The sequence below is a fragment of the Andrographis paniculata genome, unplaced genomic scaffold, assembly GCF_009805555.1.
Source record: "Andrographis paniculata isolate CXL003 unplaced genomic scaffold, ASM980555v1 Contig46END, whole genome shotgun sequence".
NCBI classification, from domain to species: Eukaryota; Viridiplantae; Streptophyta; class Magnoliopsida; order Lamiales; family Acanthaceae; genus Andrographis; species Andrographis paniculata.
Genome location: NW_026137580.1, coordinates 2,151,513 through 2,172,814, shown reverse-complemented (window position 1 = coordinate 2,172,814; position 21,302 = coordinate 2,151,513). Strand labels below are relative to the sequence as shown.

Sequence of the window (21,302 nt, the reverse complement as noted above, 5' to 3'; positions counted from 1 at the left end):
CTTAAGAAAATCGATCGGAAAATAAATAAAGATCCCTTAGGGCACCCCAGAAAGCTCCTAAGAAGAATGTTTCGTATTTGCTGAAAATGAGTTTAATGAACAATCCGCCAAACAAAATAGATTAGGAAAAATTTTAAAAGATAAAATTTCATTAAAAATTGAGAAATAAAAAAACTAAAACATACATGCGAAATCGAAATAAAATTGAAACAAATATAAAGACACTTTATGCACCTAACACCATCAATCGATTGGATGGTCTAGCACCGGCTCATCAATACATAGGAGTTGGCCTAGCACCAATTCAACTATTCATCTCATTAGTTAAACTAGCACCGGTTTTACTAATTTGCAAATCAACAATCACGCATAGTATACCACATAATCATATGTGCACATAATCATTTTGCAAGAAATCCCAACTCACAACAATTTGGTTATACATAAACAATATGTTCATCATGTTCTCATATAACTTCTCATTGACATAAATTTTGTTCTTAAAGTCTATCATTCAAGCGACAATCAGAAGACCCACTTGATATACGATATTTAACCCCTCCACCTTACTTGGAGGAAGCTAACCAACTCAACTACCACTTAATCGTAGGATTTGGTTTGATTGAACTTAAGCTAATCACCAAATACGTTTAATCAACTTACTCGAATTCAGCACAAATCTTATAAAATTCACCATAAACTCATCGGTAGTCCAAACATTATGAAATTAATGTCAAATCAAAGCTAAGATCCTTAAATTTTATTTAAAGACCAAAAATTTGATTAGTAATTTGAATTACATCCAAAGTATTGTCTTAGCTCAGAGAGTCTGTTCGATTCGAGAAAACATAGCAATTTTATTGTAAAAATCACTAAAAATCTATTTTAAAAGTATATAGATCGTCGAATACCTCCAGATTTAAAAAAAAAAAGTTAAAAATCTGGATTAAATACACCCAAATTTTAAAAAATCCAATATAATCTTATAAAATAATGATTGAATACACTTTATAAATTTCATAGACAATATGATTGTATTCATGCTCATATTCACAACCATGTTAAATACCATTGTATTCATATATGTATTTAGAGTTATGTTTGTGCTCATATTCACGATATTGTTCTTAACATAATTATAATTAAAGTCATATTAACACTTCCGTTTTAAATATAATTATGTTTAGCCATATTTATTATCATATTTATTTCTATGTTCAAATTAAATAATTTGAACATAGAAATATACATAATAACTTAAAACATGACTATATTCATGAATAGAGAGATATGATTGTATTTAGAATAAAACATAAACACAGACACAAATGTGGTAGTGTTCCGAATATGACTATGTTGTGTATCATTGACTATCATTAAAATTTTGTCACATTTCTATATTTTCGAGTCATTTAAGACCACATGTTATAATCAGTGTCTTTACTGTATTACATTTTTTTATCTTTCTCATTTACGTCATATTTATTCACGTCAAATTTATAAAATTCATAATAATTACTCTATTCTTCCCACTTAATTTGTCCACTCTTTCTATTTTCATCAATTCCACATAATTTGTTATTTTTTTTAAAAAAATATAATTATACATTTTAATTGTATTTTAAAATTTATAATATATATATTTTTATTTTAAATAAACTATTTAATCATTTTAATCTTTATCTATAATTAATTTTATTAAATCATAGTTATTTTTACTAATAAATTTTTTAATTACTTACTAATAATATATAAATAATACTTTATTATATAATATTATATTTTAATTTTAAAGTATTAATTTATATATAAATTGGAAAAGTATTATATAAATTTTTTTTTATATAATAAAATATTAAAATTATTCGAATTTTTGAAATCAGTGATATTTAAAAATTTGAATGATTGAAATAAATTCGAATTAATACGTGCCCCAATAATTTTTCGTTTCCGATAATTTTGTTAAAGGGCAATTGAATAAAAAGTAAATATAATTTTTAAAAAAATTGAAAAATATATAACTGAGTTATGATTTTTTTGAAATAAATTTGATTTAGTATTTGTCTAAATAAATTATCGATAAATTTAAATTTTTAAAATTTAAAATCTTAAAATTTGAATAATAAATGAATTAAATAATTATTGTTTATAATTTTTATTAGAGATACTAAATTATTAAAAAAAATGTAATATTTTTGTATTAGCTGTATTTGTTAATTTGAATTGATTTCCTAGCATGAGGTTTTGACCCTTGCTTAAAAAAATATATATATTTGGATTTGTTTGTATTTTAAGCTCAAAAGTGATATTTAGAAGCATGTTGATGGTAGCTTTCGAAAATAAGTAAAAATATTTTTTAATTAAAATAATTATTTTATCAATAATAATAATAATAATAAAAATTTTAAATAATTAATAAAATTTAAAAATAAATTATAAAATTTTTATAAAAAATTACTATTATATTAACAGTATTATCATTTAAAAATACTTTCAACTTTATAATATCCAAATAATTAAAAAAAAAAACAATTTTTTTTTTTTATAATATCATTCAAACACAAAATCGAATTGATTATACTATCGGCTTCAACTTTTGTTTTTATTTTTTATTTTGTTTATTTTTTAAACTAATACAAACGGACTTTAATACATTTGGATATAATAGAAATTGGATAGGGTAACAAAAGTAATGAAACATATGGAAATTTTAATAATAAAAAATTTATAATTATAATATAAAATAGAAAATAGAAAAAAATTAATTATGTATAATAGGATTGTATGACTCTCCTCCACCATATTTCGAAATTCCCCACCCCACCTCTGCCTCCGGCGCCGGAGGTGGTTGCTTCTTCGTTGAATTTTCAGATTGTTATAGCAGATTTAGGGGTGGCTCTGAAAATGACCAAGGCGACTCCCGGCCGCTGGACAGCGTCCATGCTGCGCGGAAAAAGCCTAACAAACTGCCTGCTTTCTCGATTGGTTGGGCGAAGAGCTCCACATTTACTGATGTCGGTAGTATTTCTTCTTTTCAAATTAATAGTACGCATTCTCGCACTTCTCTCACTCTACTTGCTTGTTTTGCACGAGAAAATCTTAAGTTGCAATTCTCTGGTGAGGATTTTGTTCACTACTTTACTTTTTCCGATTGAATACTAATTTTTGTGTTGATCGAAATTAGTGAATCTAAAGTTAATCCCTCAGACGAGTGTTATGTGTATCGATTATCTCTTTAGAACAATTCCATTTTGTTATTTCCCTAAATTTCTGTTGAATTACCCAATTTATGATCTACTCAAATTCCAAGAATTCTAACAACATTGCTTCTGGTTTTGTTGATGGAGTTGTGAATCTGTAGAGCTGCGAATTTTTCTGATTTGACCGTTGTTAAGCATGACTTTGTGTTCGAGCAATCATTACCATAACATTCCATATCTGCACCAAGTAATCAGCAATTTGACTTTACAATGCTATCTTTAATCTAATTCTATTTTGGCTGCAGCTCAAATAAAGCGAAAATCAATAGGATGCTAACTGATTTTTACGAACAGACACCTCGTCCCAACCCATCTATTCATTGGCGGTGCAGAGTATATGGTAATTTAAGGTGAATGTGGAAAGAAGGTATACATGCTAAAGTTATTGACTGAATTTTTATGATTGAATCTTACTGGTTTTGATCTTTGTAAGTTTATTACCCCAATTCTTTCTTTACCCTGGATTGATTGATAACAGTCATTATTGTGACCAGAGGAGATAAGGATGACGACCCTCAAATTGATATGACTTTGAATGAAGGGCCAGATTTATTGATTCCTCAGGAGGTTTGAGAGAAGCTCCATAAATGGTAAATGTTGTAATTGATAGTTTAAACTTTTGATTATCCACTTTATAGATCCCCGGAATGAAGTTCAGTGCAAAGAATTAAATTTTGATAAATACTTTAGTAATCGAATTCATTGGATATTCTATTTAAGATCATTCCTCATCTGCAAATCTTCAACATGCTTATTGACTTTGATCATTCTCTTTGTTGAATATGTGCATCTGGATTCTGCCTGCTGCGTTCACATAGGGGAAAGGCTGTTTATTACTTTTTGGTCTGGGTTGTTGCATACTATATGTTGAAACTTATTTCTCGATTTTCAGGTACAGAGGGCCAGCATTTCCGCGGAATGTGATCTCAATTGGGTATAAACAGAAGCACTTAGTGGTGGAAATCTCCCCCTTGTGTCTCAGGCTAATTGATACCGGAGACGAGGGCGAACTAACTTTAAATTGAGCAGAAGGGTAATAGAGAGCTCTTCTTTAAGATCAGTTTTGGATGATACATGGCTTTAAAGAAGAGAGATTTTTTTACAATCTCTGAATCTCACATTTATATCATGGTAGACATTATCTTCCAAGTGTGTCAACAATGTTATTTTACTCTACTGCAGTGATTGATGCGGGATATTGTAAAATCTTCTTTACATTTTATTTCTGCACATCACCTATTATTTAACACATGTAAGTGCTTTATGAATAATTACTATTTTGTGTGGTTGATTGTTGAAGAAGTTATGTTTGCTTACTTTGGCTAATTGTTGATGCATAAATTGTTGAAAGTTATATTTATCTTAGCATTTTAAATTTTCATCCTTTATAAGTTCTGGACATACTTTCCTTTTGCCTTAAGTAAAAGGTCACTTATATTTGTATAATTGCATTGTTCATTTACATATGGATAGAATCGAACTTTTGACATTTTCTTAATGCTGTCAATATTATAGCTTGGTTTGATCATTTACAAACTAGAAATATCTTTAATATTGTTTAGAGAACCTTCTGCCCTTGATGGATTGATCTGACCTTTCATTGACTTAGTCTTGTTATAACCAATTAAAAATAAAATTGTTCTTATTGATTTCTTGTAGTTTATAATATGAATTCACATGCTCTAATTCTGTCTTCAAGTTACTTTGCACGATCTCTATGTAAAAGTGTGCCATCTTAGAGGTTTAAATCTCAAAGAGGTTTGTTTATACACAACACTTTTATTGTTTATTTTACTCTTCTAGAAATCTTGTTGAGAACATTGTAGATGCATTCTTTTATTGTCATGTTTGCATCTGGGACTACTTCGGTGAAAGGAAGCTAAGTATATTAACTCCTTCAAGCCAACATTTTGGGGAGACTAATTTGCAAATGAATCAATCGGTAAGTTCATACTGCCTTGTTACTATCACAAATTTCACAAGTAGTTGTATCTTCAACTCCTTAATTTGTGTGGCGACTATGGTTTGTTTTATTTGTTTTTTTCCAGCAGATTAATTCATATTATGATTGAAAAGTAAACATATACTTCAAGCTTTCAAGTTGTTGGTGCTTGAGATTACATGGTTATTTTAATAAGGCTTTCTTTGCGGCTCTATTTTTTGTCACTTATTTTGTTGAACTTGGATACCTTTTTGATAAACTATATGCATAGCTCTTTTCACTTCTACCTTTCATCTTTTCGTAGATTCTTCTTGAGGCGCAAACTAATGGATATGGTCTTGTTCCATGTTTCTTCATGGGTTGCCAATCGGCACCCCTAGTGGGTTTATATAAGCAAACATTAATTTGAATCTCCAATACATAATTTGATAATTCCTATTGCCATTTTATTTGAAATTGTATATATTTAGTCGTTAATGTTCATTTGTGTTGGAATACTTCCAGGTCTTTGTATTTATAGTTGCTAAGTATGACACTCCCAAAAATTTACTTAATCTGGTATGTTATTTCGTTCCAAATGTTTGTTTTAGACTTATGTTTGTTATAGTCTACTATAAAATATGTAATTTATTGTTTCTCAATTGTCTACACATCCCCTTTCGATTCGGTAGACAAACTATACTTTAAATGTCGAATTCCAAATTTGAGATAGAACTATGCCTGCAGATCAAATACATAGATTCGTCAAGATGGCAGAAATTGTACACTGCGCATTTACTTTTCATTCGAAATTTTAGATTTAACTTTTTTTTCTCTAGGTATGTAGTGACAAATTTGGAAGCCATAAATTGTGCTGTGCGCATTAAATTTCTTTTTAGTTAAAATTTTACTTCAAGACTTCATATCTTCGTAGGAGAACTTACACTTTAAATAACACATTTATGTTTGCTTCTAATTATTTTGTCTTTGTACTAAATTGTTATTATTTGATGTACTATGAAAAGAGATGTCTCATGTCTCATTTTTTGACTTTGTTTACATCTTTATTCATAGTTTAGATTAGGTATTGGTGCTGGTATGATATTTGCAACCTTGTGCTCAGATTGGAATTTTATTGGTAGTATATTTGTACTTTAATTATTTATTGCATGTTAAAATTTTAAATATACAGTTAACACTATAAATTAGAAAAATAAAAGAAATTGGAGGACTAAGAACTTCCTCATATTCTCTTTCTCTTACTTTGCTAATTCCCTCATGTGTACATTCTGAGTGATCGTCATTTTCAGGATTGCTGCTTCGTACCCATTCTCGGTGAGAGCTTTAGGAAGACCGTAAGAAACGGTCAAATGGGGCTGACATTTTGCAAACTTTCAATACTTTCTCTACAACTCTAAGACACATGCGTGTCCTCATCCTTCAATATTCAAAAGTTCTGATCTAATCTTTGATCAAACCCTGGCTGTCAATTTTATTGTCAATAATTTCAAACAAGTGATTTATATTGAAAATAATTTTAGAAACCCAAAATTTAGTTTTAATATTTTCAATGATCAATTTCGTAGACATGTGCTAAACCTTCTTTGAGAATATGTTCCGACAAAATTTGAATTTTTATGGCTTTTGAAGAAGAGTTTGGATTTGAGATTCCAGGCGATGAGGCGGCTGTTGACTTCATCACATCTCAACCTCGGGAAAAATTTATTTATATATATATATATATATATATGCTTTTCAGGGTTTGGCTTTCTTCCCTTCACTCTTTTGATTAAAAATCGATGTTTCAAAGATTTCTATCTTGGTCAATTACATTTTACATTAGTCTGCTGCATAATACATTCTCCTTACCTTGTGAAGGAAACCTTGGAGAATGAGGTCAATTTTTGTGTTTGTAATTAGCTTCCTACCCATTCCATCTGTGTTATAACTATTCCATAAAAAAAAAACATTATGCTCTGGTTATCTTTGAGTATATTTGATCCTTTTTTGTTCTCGTTGTTGAAAGGATTGAGATTATTAATCTCTTGTTTTTGCTGACCTATGTTTTTTATCTCATAATTGGTTTCCACCAGACGACACACCTTGGGATTGAGGTGAGAAGATGCTTCTTTTGGTTAAGAGAAGATGAAACTAACTATCAGCCCAGCAGTTTCTTTTCAATCCACTAAAGTTTAAGCTCCAAATGTAATAGTTGTGAATGCGCATGGCCCCGGCCACATTTTCCTTTTTACTTGTCTTAATCAATCACTTATTCTAATATTTGTAACTTTTCTTATAGGCACATTTAAATTGACACTTCAGTTTACAGAGGATTACCCTAATAAACAATGGATAGTTCAATTCATATCTAGAATGTTCCATCCTAACACCTTATTATGCTCAACTATCAACAATTTATATCTGATGGCGCATGAAATTATTTGTTTCCCATGTAATGTTATTGTTGGCAATTGACACTACTTTTGAATATGAAATTTAAGCATCTGAAAGATCTTTACCACTTGTCGCTGTATTCTGACTCAACAGCAGCTGCTGGAATAGCATGATCAGGATATACAATGTAATGAACTTATTAGTCATGCTCTTCTAAGTGACACTATAGCACAATTCAATGCAGTTATTGTTAGTTTTGTATTTTCATAATAGTTATGTTGTATAATTCTGACCCCCAAGTTTGTAATTATTTCATCCGGGGACAAGTCTCTCATAGACCATGTAAAATTCTTTGAAACTCTCAACATAGCTGGAGTTAGCCAACATAGCTTACTGTTCTCTAAGGCGGCAGCTCCATGAGGAGTGGAGGTAGTGGAGGAAGTGAGAAGGTGATATACTTTATTTAAACTTTATCGATTTAAATGTTCATTTAGTTTTTGGATAAAAATTGTGATGCCTGAGAAAGTTGATAGGGAAATGTTATATTACTGAATTTCACCTTCTTATCGTTATCATGTATGAATGTTGTTATGTTATCCTCATTGCCTTATAAATGAGCCGGAATACTGTGTCTTTGAATGATATAATTTATCTCCTTATTTCGTCCACAGGCCAACAGAGAATGTGTTTATGGGGAATGCACCTTGGCAACCATTCCATGAACAAGATGTTGATGGGCATTTCTGTTGATTGAAAAACTACACTGCTTTCTCACTCATAAATACTTAATGATTGTTTGGTGCGACGAAAAATTTTTCACTCATAAAAGTCACGTATGTGAGGCATTTGTTACAGCGAGCAAAAGCTAGATGGCGAGTGATGGTGTTTAATAGCAGAGGTTGTGAGGACAACCTTGTCACTACAACTCAGTGTTTTTGGATGTTATCATTCTTTAGTGTAAAATCAAAGGCAGGTAAATTAAAATATTGATTGAATTTAGCATCCGTCCAATGATCCTATGCATATGCATTTTACTTTTGTTTGCTAAATAATCACGAGTAGATGGAGATGTTGTATTTGCTAGTCTTGACATCCATCCTTAATTACGTTCCAAATAAATTGGAAATAATTCATGTTCTCATGAGTGGATGGAGATGTATCACCGTATTCCTATTGTGCATCTCTTGCTGCTATAACCTTTTCACATTTGATTATATTCTTGTATACTATTATATAAAATTCAATATTCAACACCTAATATTTTGTTTTCTTATAATTTTTCACATCAAACATATATCATTAATGCAACATTGATCATCATTATGTATGTGTAAGGTTGTATAAGATTTTTTACATTACACTACACCCGTGTGGCATTGTGCGTGCCGGGTTCTAGTATATCTATAATGGCATTGTGCGTGCAGGATTCTAGTAACTTATATATATACAACTTATATATATATAATATTGGAAAAAATGGAACAGATGACACCCAAAGTTTCTTCTAGCTATATATATAAGAGTTGGTGCACAAACTAGTATGTTCCTCTCTTGGTTATGGATTAGTGTTCGTATGTAGTTCGCCGTCTGTTGAAGGTATTTTGGTGTCTGATTTGGGGGAAATGAGGATTCTGTCAGAAATGAAGGATTTTCTTGCAAATCGGAGGAATGCTTTGGTGTTTCAATCTCCATTCGAAGATGAGAAAGCTCTTTGCACAAAGCAGTGTACTCAAGGTTGACTGTTACATGTTTTTTCTTTTTTGGTAACTACTATGTTGCTTTAACGAGATTATTTGAGGAGTTTTTCTGATTTCACCATTTTAGTTCGTTTCTATTTTGTTCCTGTATCGATGAATTAGGTACTTGTTCATTCTCGAGTGGTGTGGTACATATTGTGGTTTTTGATAGAGTAGATCGTGGATTTATTTCTTCTATTAAGAAAAAGGAATTGCTAAATGAACTTTATACATTTCTTTATTGGTAGTGTAATTTGTACTGATACTATTATTTTCCTATAATAAACTGCTTTGATATTATGTCACTTGTATAGTATCTAACAAACTAATTTGGAAGCCAATTCATAAGTGATTATGAACATCCATTTATTCGTCTTGTATCATAATCTAGAAGTTATCAAATTATTAGTTATGAATTTGTTTAGAAGAATCTCATCTTCTTGGTGATCGAATTATTGATATGGTGAATTATATCTCCAGCATTGCTAAATAACTCCCCTCATATCATTATTGTCTGTACGTACAGTACAACACAGCACTGTTTGATTTGGATCATCGTCTCATTCACAATCCTAATCCTCGTGCCATCCTACTACAGATAAGTCTATGGTTGTATTCTTTTATAAATTTCTCATAAGAAATTTTGTTCATTAGCTTTTCTTCTTCAGTTCTTATTCATATTTGGTAATCTTTCTAAATGTTTAGACAATTTAATGTGTTTCTTTTCCTTGTTGTGGACAAATGCTTGAAATCCTGTGGATTTGTTAAACTTGTTTGCTAATAATTTGTTTGGTGTAAGTGAGCCCGAAAGCCTACATATTTGTATGGAAAATGTGTTTATTATTGTTTTGTAGCTTTAATATAGTGTTTTGCTTTTTTATTCATTTGTGCTTATGTATGTATGTATGTATGTAAATTTTGGAGTGAAATTGCTGTGGATGAGTTAGATACTTCCAAACAGATTGAGCAGATTCTAGTTGATTATCCTAGCACATGGTTCACTTTTGTTATGCCTGCACATACATACATTCATATGCAAGCACTGCCTCCCTGTATATGTCTCTTAGCTTATTCAAGCTTGTCTGTTGATCTGTAGTTCTCAAATACTGCTTAGAATGCTGCAGATTTCAGGAGTTTGTAACTTATATTTTTCATGTTTTTGGGAGTTTCTAGTGTCACATATACATGATAGGTGTTCACTGAGAAACTCTTTGCATAAGATTCTCTATGCTGCTGGTCATTTTCTTGATCTTTATTTGCCCTTGTTTGCTACTTTTCCAATTTGATAGAGTATGCTCTATCCCAGGTTGATATTTGCCTAGAATGAAAATTTTTTGGATCCAGGGGAGTAGGGGTCAAAATCTCAAGAACGAAATACTAGTTCAGAATCCATCTCTGCCCAAAAACTCTCCAACTAAGAATCCTTCATCTGTCATTGGATGAAAATAATGCAAATCCTATATATCAAGCTTCTGAAGAGAGAACTCTTTGAGGATTGTGAGTCTATTTTGGATTGGAATTCGATTTAGCATTCTGCTGCTTTGACTTGCTATTATTACTAATGGTTTTACCAGAAGAGATTTTATCTGCTTTCCGTTTGGTACATGATGAGATTACCGATGAGGAAGTGACCTTGGAAAAATGTAGAACTTCTGCATATTGCGTACAAGAAATTGAGAAAGAAGTTGGAATCAACTCAAGGTTTGATATGGGCTAGTTCTGTAAAAAACTTATTTCAAGTTGGCATTGATAATTTTTTCGTAGATTGCTCCCAGTGGAAGAAAAATGGGAAGTGTCTTGGTATTTTGCTCTTATTTGAGTTGAAGCAATCTTTAATTGAATCTTTAGGAAGCCAACTGGGACCTGATGTTGTAGATAACATACATCAAGAGGAGAAAACACTTGAGCAATGCATCAACCAATTCAAAAATTTTGAGGGAAACAGAGCTACTTTGGATTCCCAGCTTAGAGAAGCAATTCAGGATCAAGTAATCTTTTTTAAAATTTTATCTATTCTATTGTTGGTAGTAGTTGTTGCACATTTTAATTGGTTTGTCAATTTAGATTTTTATGGTTATTGAATGTACCCTAGTTCTGTTAAAGAATAGGAATATTTTGGAATTTGTAGATGTATGCACATAGAATTGGTTTTAGGCAAGGAAGAGTAGACTAGTATATTTTTTGTCACAAAGGACTATAATAGTCTTAGTCTTACAATGACGACTTTGCAAGAATCAAAGCTAGAGCTGGATTCAGAGCGAGCTACTTGTAAAGACCTCTCTTTATATGCGTAGCGCTACTTTTTAGATCGATAGAACAAATTTGTTACGCCTTGAATATTATTAAGTTTTAATCTTCATTGGTAACTTGGATCAACAATGGTTGTAGACTTCTTTCATTGGTTTATTCTTGTTATGACCTTTGTTCTTAGCTGTATATCATTGAATTCAGAAATAACCATTTAAAGTAGAGTCTTTTTTCATCCCCATAAAGTTTGGTTATTTTCTGATATTTGGGATCGTTTCCTCAGTTGTTTAGCTATTGGGTTCTGTTTTAAGTTTAGTTTAGACATGACATGACCCTTCCATCTCCTCAATAAAATAGAAATACTACTTGCCATTTAATCAACAGAATTCCAATTGTTTCATGTACATATAAGCATTCAATTTTATTAGGTTTTTTGTCGTCATTTAGAATACATTATCTAGTTGACGATTATTTGCTACGAAACTTTTATTCTCTATAGACATACATAAGTAGTAGAGGAACATTAATTTGTTTTTGATATTATGCATGCATAAAGAAATTGAAGGAACTGATTGTTTTCTTCTATAAGCAGATGTCTGATGATTAGTAGAAATGATTCTTCTGTAGAAAGCTGAGGAATAGGACGATCAGGATCAACAATTGTAGGTTGATTGGGTGTGGCCAGCCATATGTTGACAATCGTGTTCGTGTCGATCAACGGGTGGGTGTAGATGCTCTTTGACCAGAATGAGCTTTGTAGGATCTCAATTGATTACGTCTGTATTATATCTGGGTACAAATCTTCTTCTATTAATATTATGAGATATTAACGGAAGTATTTTTGCAATTTTTTTTTTAATTTGTACTACATTTTAATATAATAATTAATATTCAAAAATCAATACGCAAAAAGTATGAGACCTTAAATACTAAGGTAGTACTCCCTCCGTCCCAAACAAGGTGCAACATTTACTTTTGGCATGAGATCTTAGGTGAATAGTATTAAGTAAGATAATTTAAAAATTAAGTGATGTGATGGAGAGAGAAATATATATTTTTTATTTTTTTATTCGGATGATGTGAGAGGATAAAGTGTGAGATAGAGATTAAGTATAATTGATTATTTTCTATTTTAGAAATGTTACAGGGTGTTTGGGACATACCAAAAAAAAATGTTGCAGGGTGTTGGGTAGGAGGGAGTATTTTTTAACACTTTGTGTAATGTTTCTTTTTAAATAAAATAATCTATTATTAGTCATAAGAACATAGGTTATACTCGGTGTTTCTAGTAGGAAAAATCGCAACAAAATATTATACATTTATACCCCATTGTCACTTTTATTTTATATTTATCTCGCTAATAAAATATATTCGAACCTCCTCCCTGCCGGAGCTCGACTTCGGCGTCCCCGATCAATTAGTGTATGTTACCGACCCCACTCCTTGGCTCTGTTTCTTCCCCTTACCAAACAATCCAAATTTTATTTTCTTAATTCCAATATAAACCAAGATTACTTCTTCACTCAAGCCCAGTTCTCATTTATACCCGTCTCCCCTCCGTTGTACACCTTCAGAAGCACAATCCACATAGGCTTTGGAAAATCCTAGAGCGCGCCAAACACCGAAATCTCTCTTTCTTAGGCGTCTCGGGATCTCCGCCAACAGAGAGATTTCCCTGACGATAGCAAGGGATAAGGCGGTGAGGTCTTGAGGATGAGCAGAAGAGATATGGAGATGAAAACACAGCTCTTCAAAGTCGTGGATAATGTCGATTCCGTTTGAATCTCTCCGATGCTCTTCCTCTCTCTCTAAACCTTCGCCGCATAAAAAAGATGGAACATAGACGTGTTTATATCAAACACACGGGCGTGTTTAAATACATAACTTAACCTGACGTTTGAATACGGCCGCACATTATAAGACCGTGTTGGATCTGAATCAAATGCCACGTCAATTTTTGTTGCAGTCATGTCCATCTATTCTGTTAAATTATAACCGTGAGACAAAAAATGATAACTAAGGCTTCCTTTCTTTGGGGTTGGATTGGAAAGATTTGATTTGAATTGTGATTGAATTTGAAATTTTTAATAGTTTTGAAAATTTGTGTTCTTTTGGCTTAATAGATTTTTTTAAATTTTAAAATTTTTTAATAAATAATAATTTGAAAGGCAATGATTGATTTTATATAAATTTATAATTTAATTAAAAATATATAAATTAAATAAAAAATAAAAAATTAATAAATAGTTAAATTTAAATTTTAAATTAAAAAATTAAAAATATTAATATATTAAATAATAATATAATTTAAATTAAATATAATTATAAAATAAATATAAAAAATAATACTCATATTATATTACTAATATTATTTTGATATATTATTAATAATTATTTATTAATATTAGTATTATTTTTTTATAAATACTATATGATAATTTTTAATTATAATATATTTATTTTAATTAAAAAATTTCCCCAACACATCTACAGCGCCCCCAGGTTCTTCCCCTCTCCCACTCCCATCTTCTTCACCCTTCCGTTCTTTCATTCGATCCTTCTTTTCTCCTTTTCTTTTTCTTCTTCGTCTCCACCCAACTTCCTGCGCCGCCGCAACGGTCTTCCTCTTCTCATTCCCTCTTCTTCTTCCTCCTTTTCTTCCTCTTCTTCTTTTTCTTTTTTTTTTTCTTCTCTTAAATTTTTCTTACAGAGCACGCTCCCTTCAAAATTACCCGAAAAAACTACCGGATCAAATCCAACCTCCGCCAAATCGCCGCCGCCCGGTGATTTTCGCCGCCACCTTTCAACCTTGCTACGCCATCGGTTGTTCGAGAGAGGTTCTCCTTCAGCTGGTTCGACCGAGGGTGAGTTTTGGAGGTTGATTATTAGAAGATGATTGTAGTATGGGATTTACAACTCACAGGCTTTACTTTCCAGAAATTTACTTTCACAGGAGATGATTGTAGGAGATGATTGTGAAAGTAAATTCCTGGAAAGTAAATTTCTGTAAATTCCTACTTTCACAGGCTTTATTAGGAGATGATTGTAGTAAATTCCTGTATGTTCCCATACTACAATCATCTCCTACAGGCTTTACTTTCCTGTGAGTTGTAAATTCCAAACTCGCAACGTGATGATTTTGAGTGGAAGCTATACTTTCTGTATGTTCTTTACTTTCCTTCAGCGTATCTGGACAGATACATTTGAAGCGATTTTTAGTGTTTTTATTTTTTATTATCTGATTGCTAATGCTGGCGAGTTTTCTTTTAAGCAAATTAGGAATTTTCTATTCGGACCTGTGATTAAGTCACATTGCTTTGATCCAAATTTAATTGTTTCTGTTATTTAGATTTAATTGCTTTTCTTATCGAACGCAATCTTTCTGGGATTAATTAGCGAAAGCCCAATACTATATTTCTTCTATTTAGGGTTTTTGGCAATCCATTGTTCAGAACAATGCGAAAAATGGTCTTACATTTCAGGTTGAGTAAATAATTTGTAATATTTGAGAAGCTAATTTGTTTTTCAACATTAGTAGTTATGTTACATTTCTGTAAGTTTGAGCTGGTAGTGTGAAGAAATGCTTTTAACTTCTGAAATGGCATGACGTTCATTGATCAGAATGTGTTACATGTTTATCGAACAAATTCAGGAATCGCAAGTAGAAATGTCTTCCTTACTGCTCATGCAGGCGATCTCCATTTTTCATCCGTAATACCAACTCTGCTCTAATTTTCCATCTCATGCTTGCAGGGAAAATGCAAACGGGAAACTCTTCCACGGAAGAAGATAAGTTTACAGTTAGGAAATTGGAGATCTCCGACAAGAACAAGGGTTTCATCGAGCTACTCCAGCAGCTGACCGTTTGCAATCCCATATCCGAGGAGGCATTCAAAGAAAGATTTTATGAAATTGCCAAACCAGGCGACGACCATCTCATATGTGTCATAGAGGACAAAGATTCTGGAAAGATCGTTGCTACTGGGAGCATATTCATCGAGAAGAAGTTCTTGAGGAATTGTGGCAAAGCTGGTCACATTGAAGATGTGGTGGTGGAATCGAGTTTTCGAGGAAAGCAATTAGGCAAGAAGATCATAAAGTACCTTTCGGATCATGCCCTGGCAATGGGATGTTACAAGGTGATCCTGGATTGCAGCCTCGACAACAAAGCATTCTACGAGAGGTGCGGATTCAAGCAGAAGGAAATTCAGATGGTCAGGTACTTCACTTGATGGATGCATCATCTTCTCTACTTTCAATTTAATAGAAGAGCAATAATCTGATCATATTGTGTGTTCTGTTCTGTGCATCTGTTTAAACCTTCAATCAACAAAAGCTGTTCATTTTTGGAGAATGGTATTCTCAAAAAGCAATTTAAATTTGAGAATGTTTATCAAGTTGTGTTTTTTACTACAAAAAGAGCTTCTTGCATCCTTATGAATACATTAACAGAGTAAAGGCAATAGTTTGAATCTTTGATCCCATTCTCTTGTGTTGTAGTCCTGTTTGTACAAATCCTTTTCGGTACAATACACAATTTTATCCTTGCTGATGAATGTCCTCTTGGCGATTCTTAGTGTTCGTGTTTTGAAAGAAAAACCATCGAATTAGTGGGATTGCAAAGAAAGAACCTGCATAGATATGCAAGGATAATGAAAACTCAGAACACTAGATCAGGGGAAGAATAGCTTCTAATGTTGTCTGTCTGAATGACTGGTAAAGTTTAGGGCAGTCTGACTTTTGGCGGAATACAGTACAAAACTATCGTAGACTGGTAACCAGAACTTAGCATCATTTTCGGAGATCACATAGAGCAGGTGATGATATTAACAGTTGAATGCCTACCTGAAGCAGGGGAAATATGTCGGACACAAATGATATGAATCCACTTGGACTGGTGGTCATATTCTTGAATATAAATCTAACAAAAGATAGACGACTATGGAAAAACTCGAAGTTATAAGTCAGTATTTCCGGTAAATTTCTCCATCCATCCGTAGGTATAGGGAAGTGATGAACAGCAAGGATGTGACAGCCCCTCCCAGTGGTGTTTGTGAAAGGAAGGTTGATTGAATGGTGAAGTTGGATGAGGGTGGCAAATTGGGAATCCTTGAAAGGATGATGGGAAGAAGAGAATGGGTTGATCCAGTGCCCATTGTGGATTCTTTTTTTCTTTTTTTTTTTTGGTGCTAATTTCTTCCCAACCTTTGCCATTGCCAATTGAATGATAGTTGGAAATTCTTCTTACAAATTGTAGTGTCACTTTGTTGTAGGAATACGGGTCTACTTGGACCCCTTTTGGATTGGCTTCTAGGAAGTGTTTTTGGCTTTTACTTCTAAGAAAAAATATTTATTTATGTTTGTATTGATTTATCTTCAAAAGTATAAGCACTTTTTAGGTTCCAAAAATATTTTTTTAGAAGCACCTCAGGATTACTTCTAAAAAAGCAGGAGTTTTACTATCTAATTTACAATTTTAATAATAATAATAATAAATTAAATAAGATACAATAAAATAAAAATAATTCATTTATATAAAACTTAAATATAGTTGTATTTTAATTTCAATTTATATTTTTTATTTTAATTAAGTTTAAAATATATAATTGAAAATATTAAATTTTAAAAAATATAAATTTTAATTATATAGTAGTAGATATTCAATAGTTTTAAATATAATTTTTAAAGTTAAAATAATTTGTAGAATAGTATTATTTAAATTTAATTATATTTTTAATTTTTATTTTTATAAAAAATAAAAAAATACAAATATAATTAATATATAAATTTGATAAATATATTTTCAATTAGTTTAGATAATTTTAAATTTGTAAATATAATTTATAAAATTTTAAATATTTTATTTAAAAATATAGTATTTACAATATTATGTCTATTTGGTCATTTTAACAGCACTTTTCACTTTTATTATATCCAAGTAGTTACCCTTTAAGATATCCCCAACAAAAGAAAAAGAAAAAAATTCTCTCTGCCCGATTACCCATTTATTCTGTCGTTCAAAATCAACAGGTAAACTGCTGCCTCTATAAAGATTGATCAGACCAATTCAATCTCCAAACATACAAAAAACATAAGAACCAATTCAAGCTTCTTCCAAAATAATAACTTAAAAATCTATCATCTATCCAAAACAATATATATATAAACATAATGTATGTCCGTCGAGATGAATGGATGGATGATCAAACCTGGACTGGACACAAAGACAAGGACAACAATCTATCTCAGGGTAGGGTAGGGGAGGGGAGTGGTGGTGTCTCAACAAGAACCAGAACCAGAATAGAATGCCTCCTCACTCTCAATAAGTAATGTATCGAGTTAAATACGAAGGTACCCACGGCGTTCTCTTCCCCCACCCATCCTCAGAAAGGATTTCCGGTTCAGCGACCAGCTCCTCGTCAAGCTTTGTCTTCTTCTCCATGCCATTATTATCCGGCTGTACAGTGCTGGGAAAACAAAACACAGCAGGATAATCCCCAGCATTGCTACACTCAAAATCATCACGTTGCGAAACCCATCCTTCAACTCGGGTTCCCTTTGGTTGGTCCACGGAACGCCTCCAACATTCATGCCAAATACTGTTCAACAAGAACCCACTATGTTTACTTAATTCAACACCAAATTTGTAATATTCATACAAATTCTCAAAAATATATATACATATATATATATATGTATTTAGTGATTTGTTTAGATTCACAAGAGTGAATAGCATTAGATGTGTAACTGACCTCCGGTAATTATCGATAAAGGCAAGAATATGATGGAGAGGAAGGACAGGTAGTATAACTTCCGGTTTATTTGCTCGGATTGCCAGCTGTCAAGGCCCGCTTGGATTGCTGTGACACGGTTGGCTATAAATCCGACATTCTCTTTTAATCTTCTTATCCGGCCAATCAACTCTTCTAATGCATTAATGTCTTCATTGGCAAACCAATCTTTCAATGAACACTTCTCTTTGACTCTTGGGAATACTTGTTCACCATGTGCAATAACCTTCAATTGTCCCAAACAGGAACAATTACAAGTGAAAAAAAGAAATTTCTTTTAAAATCTAATGAATGGTAGTACACATAGTTTCAAGAATTGAAGCTCTTGTACATAGGCTTTCCAGATATGAAATAGAAATATTAATTTTGCCGAGCTAAACTTTTAATCAATAGACTCCATTCGAGCTTATAGCAAGACTGACTTGAACTCAATCAATTAAGTGAAGAACACAAATGGTTCAAATTTATCTCAATAAATAATTTTATTTTTTTAAATTCAAGTTTAAGCTTGCAGCGTTTGTACCAAACATAGTCGAGCTCGGGCTTTCGTTCGAGCAGCTCATTCATAAGATTTTGATTAACAATTCTCATGTTTGACTTTTACTTAGTTAATGCAATTGCATACCTCAATACAACCTTAACCACTCTAACCTTGAATTGTAGGAAGGAAAAACATATTTTTAAGGGAAACTAATAGAAACAATAATTACCTGCAACAAGCGCTGCAAGTCGAGATGCATTTTTGGAAATTTTCTATCGTCTAACATTTGTTTCTTTAAAGCAAAACCACCTGCAAATAAGATAAGCTATTATGCAACGAACAACCTCAACAATGTTGGGAAAATAATATAAGAGCTAATACAAAACAATTCTTAATAATTTGAGATGATAACAAGATATTCGAGTTCAGTACCTACTCAAGTTAAAACCATCAAATTAGATACAAACTCTTCCTTACAAAATGCTACTCGATTTTCACAAGCTCAGTCAGGTTAAAAGAAAGTATAGAGGTTCAAATCTGTCTTGCAAAACATGAGCTCGTCACAGATCTCGATGATTTTATTTATTTTTCTTCTATTTCCCATAAAAAATAGCATGTTGTTACTTAGCATATTGATCTAGACTTCATATATTAACTTTGCTCCTTATTCCAAATTAAATTCAATCTTTAAAATAAACACATATTCATGCGCCTAATTACAACACTCTAAAGCATAATAATAAATTTGATACTTTTATATAGAAAAGAACACAATTAGCAAATCATAGCCGTCAAATAAAAACAATCAAATTATGATACAGACAGTTCAAAACATACGAGTGAAAACAACATATCAATCAAAATCCAGGTCTGGTAAATGTTTGTCCACATACAGTAATGTATCCATTCAATTCTACCATTTCCACAGCAACACAGCAAAAAATTATTAAAATAGAAAGACCTTATTACCTCTGTCGATTTCCAATTCAACTGAATCCAACTCGATCTCAAGTCTAGTAACAACATCCTGAAGGTGATCCACATGTGTATCAATTATGTGCACAACAAGATTTGAAATCGACAAGGGCACCGGATTATCTGCCTCCTCTGAGTGATTCATCATCAATAGAAAATCCAAAACATGCTCTTGAATGACTGTCCCACCTCTATCCTTCCTTTCACCGTTTCCACTACTTGGACTCTCGACAACCGGAATCTCTGATAACAAAGACTCATTCACTGGCGAAAATCCCAATCTCGGAACTCTCCCCAATGATACTGTAATCACTGAATGCTCAGTGATCCTAGCTGCAATTCTAAACGTAAACTTGCTAGAAGCCGGGCCTGGCGAATTAACTCTAAACACTAGTGCCCCGTCGACATAACCACAAAAGGGGCCATTGCTAACGAGCGAAAGAATGTCCTGCAACTTTAGGGGCGGACAGAGGACGTCGATTAAGTACTGAGCCGATTGGGAGAGCTTTTGGTTCCCTTTTGGAAGCTCAACATGATACCAACAGAACTCTTTACCTTTACCCTCAATAAGATCCCATTCTTTATTGTAATAATTCCCATCACCATCAAATATATAAGCCCTTTGCCGAACAGCGCCGGGATACCGCGATTGGTAATTTGTACGTACTAAGGACTTCTCCTCCACATCAATTTCGACTTCCATTGATTTCCTAAATTTGGGTTCATCAACCAAATTCAAATCTAAACCCTAATCCCCAAATTGATAGAGAAAAAGGATGAACCACGCTTACAGTCGATAATTCCACAGAGATTAATTAAATTGAATGAAAATTCACAACTAATAATATTTTCGAGATCACAAAAACCTGATGATCAGCGGCTTTACAATTTTTCAATCACCATCAAAATCAGAATCAGCAGCCCAGACAACTACGCGACGAATCAAAGTAAATACACGAGAAACTAACCACCGTAAACTGAAAAACCCCAATCAGGAAGGAGCAAATGAGGCCGCCTAATCTTATTCAGATTCAAACAACGACAGAAGATCTCTCTCTATATATACACACATATATAAATATATGTATCTCAAAAACAGAGGTTAAACTTTCCTGGATACAAATCCGGATGAAATTTCAAGAGCAAGATTTCAAGGATTGGGGGTAGGTTGGGATAGGGTCAACGAAAACATTACATGCATAATCTGGTTGCGCGAATCCAGATTTGATTTAGAGCCAAGAATCATTCATAATATAAAGATGGTTGCGTGGCGGTTTCCATGAAGTTTCCTATTTGCAACAAACCCTGAAATTAGTTTTTTTTTTTTTTTTAAATTCTGTTTAAGTGGGGTTTTTATTATATAATTATATAGATTATTATGGAGTATTATTAAGATGTGATGTGGGTGGGTTTCGACTTTTGGTTTTCAATGGTTTTTATAGATGAAGAGAAAATGCGACTTGGGGGGTGGAACACAAGTATTTGTTTGTAAGAATT

The 21,302-nt window shown here is 32.2% G+C and overlaps 2 protein-coding genes and 1 long non-coding RNA gene across 5 annotated transcripts; 2 read left to right on the top strand and 1 right to left on the bottom strand.

The window, feature by feature from the left end:
* The first annotated feature begins 2,791 nt into the window (after window positions 1-2,791).
* On the top strand, window positions 2,792-12,417 carry LOC127252392 (uncharacterized). 3 transcript variants are annotated; one of them, XR_007839075.1, is made up of 6 exons: window positions 2,792-3,018; window positions 3,506-3,627; window positions 3,755-3,850; window positions 4,153-8,024; window positions 8,247-11,299; window positions 12,151-12,417. It is a non-coding gene; the product is annotated as an uncharacterized LOC127252392 (long non-coding RNA). The 3 variants fall into 3 exon arrangements; XR_007839076.1 differs by having other exon boundaries at window positions 2,792-3,014; window positions 4,153-11,299; XR_007839074.1 differs by having other exon boundaries at window positions 4,153-11,299.
* A 1,623-nt stretch (window positions 12,418-14,040) lies between these two features.
* Window positions 14,041-15,912, top strand: LOC127252390 (glucosamine 6-phosphate N-acetyltransferase-like). The gene is made up of 2 exons (XM_051276545.1): window positions 14,041-14,422; window positions 15,312-15,912. Exon 2 carries the CDS (start codon window positions 15,317-15,319, stop codon window positions 15,788-15,790), a length of 474 nt encoding a protein of 157 aa, XP_051132502.1. The 5' UTR covers window positions 14,041-14,422; window positions 15,312-15,316; the 3' UTR covers window positions 15,791-15,912.
* Window positions 15,913-17,664: 1,752 nt separating this feature from the next.
* On the bottom strand, window positions 17,665-21,045 carry LOC127252388 (uncharacterized). The gene is made up of 4 exons (XM_051276543.1): window positions 19,800-21,045; window positions 19,060-19,139; window positions 18,311-18,575; window positions 17,665-18,157 (listed from the first exon to the last, which is right to left on the bottom strand). The coding sequence occupies exons 1-4, from the start codon at window positions 20,506-20,508 to the stop codon at window positions 17,898-17,900; spliced, it is 1,314 nt and encodes a 437-aa protein (XP_051132500.1). The 5' UTR covers window positions 20,509-21,045; the 3' UTR covers window positions 17,665-17,897.
* Window positions 21,046-21,302: the final 257 nt, after the last annotated feature.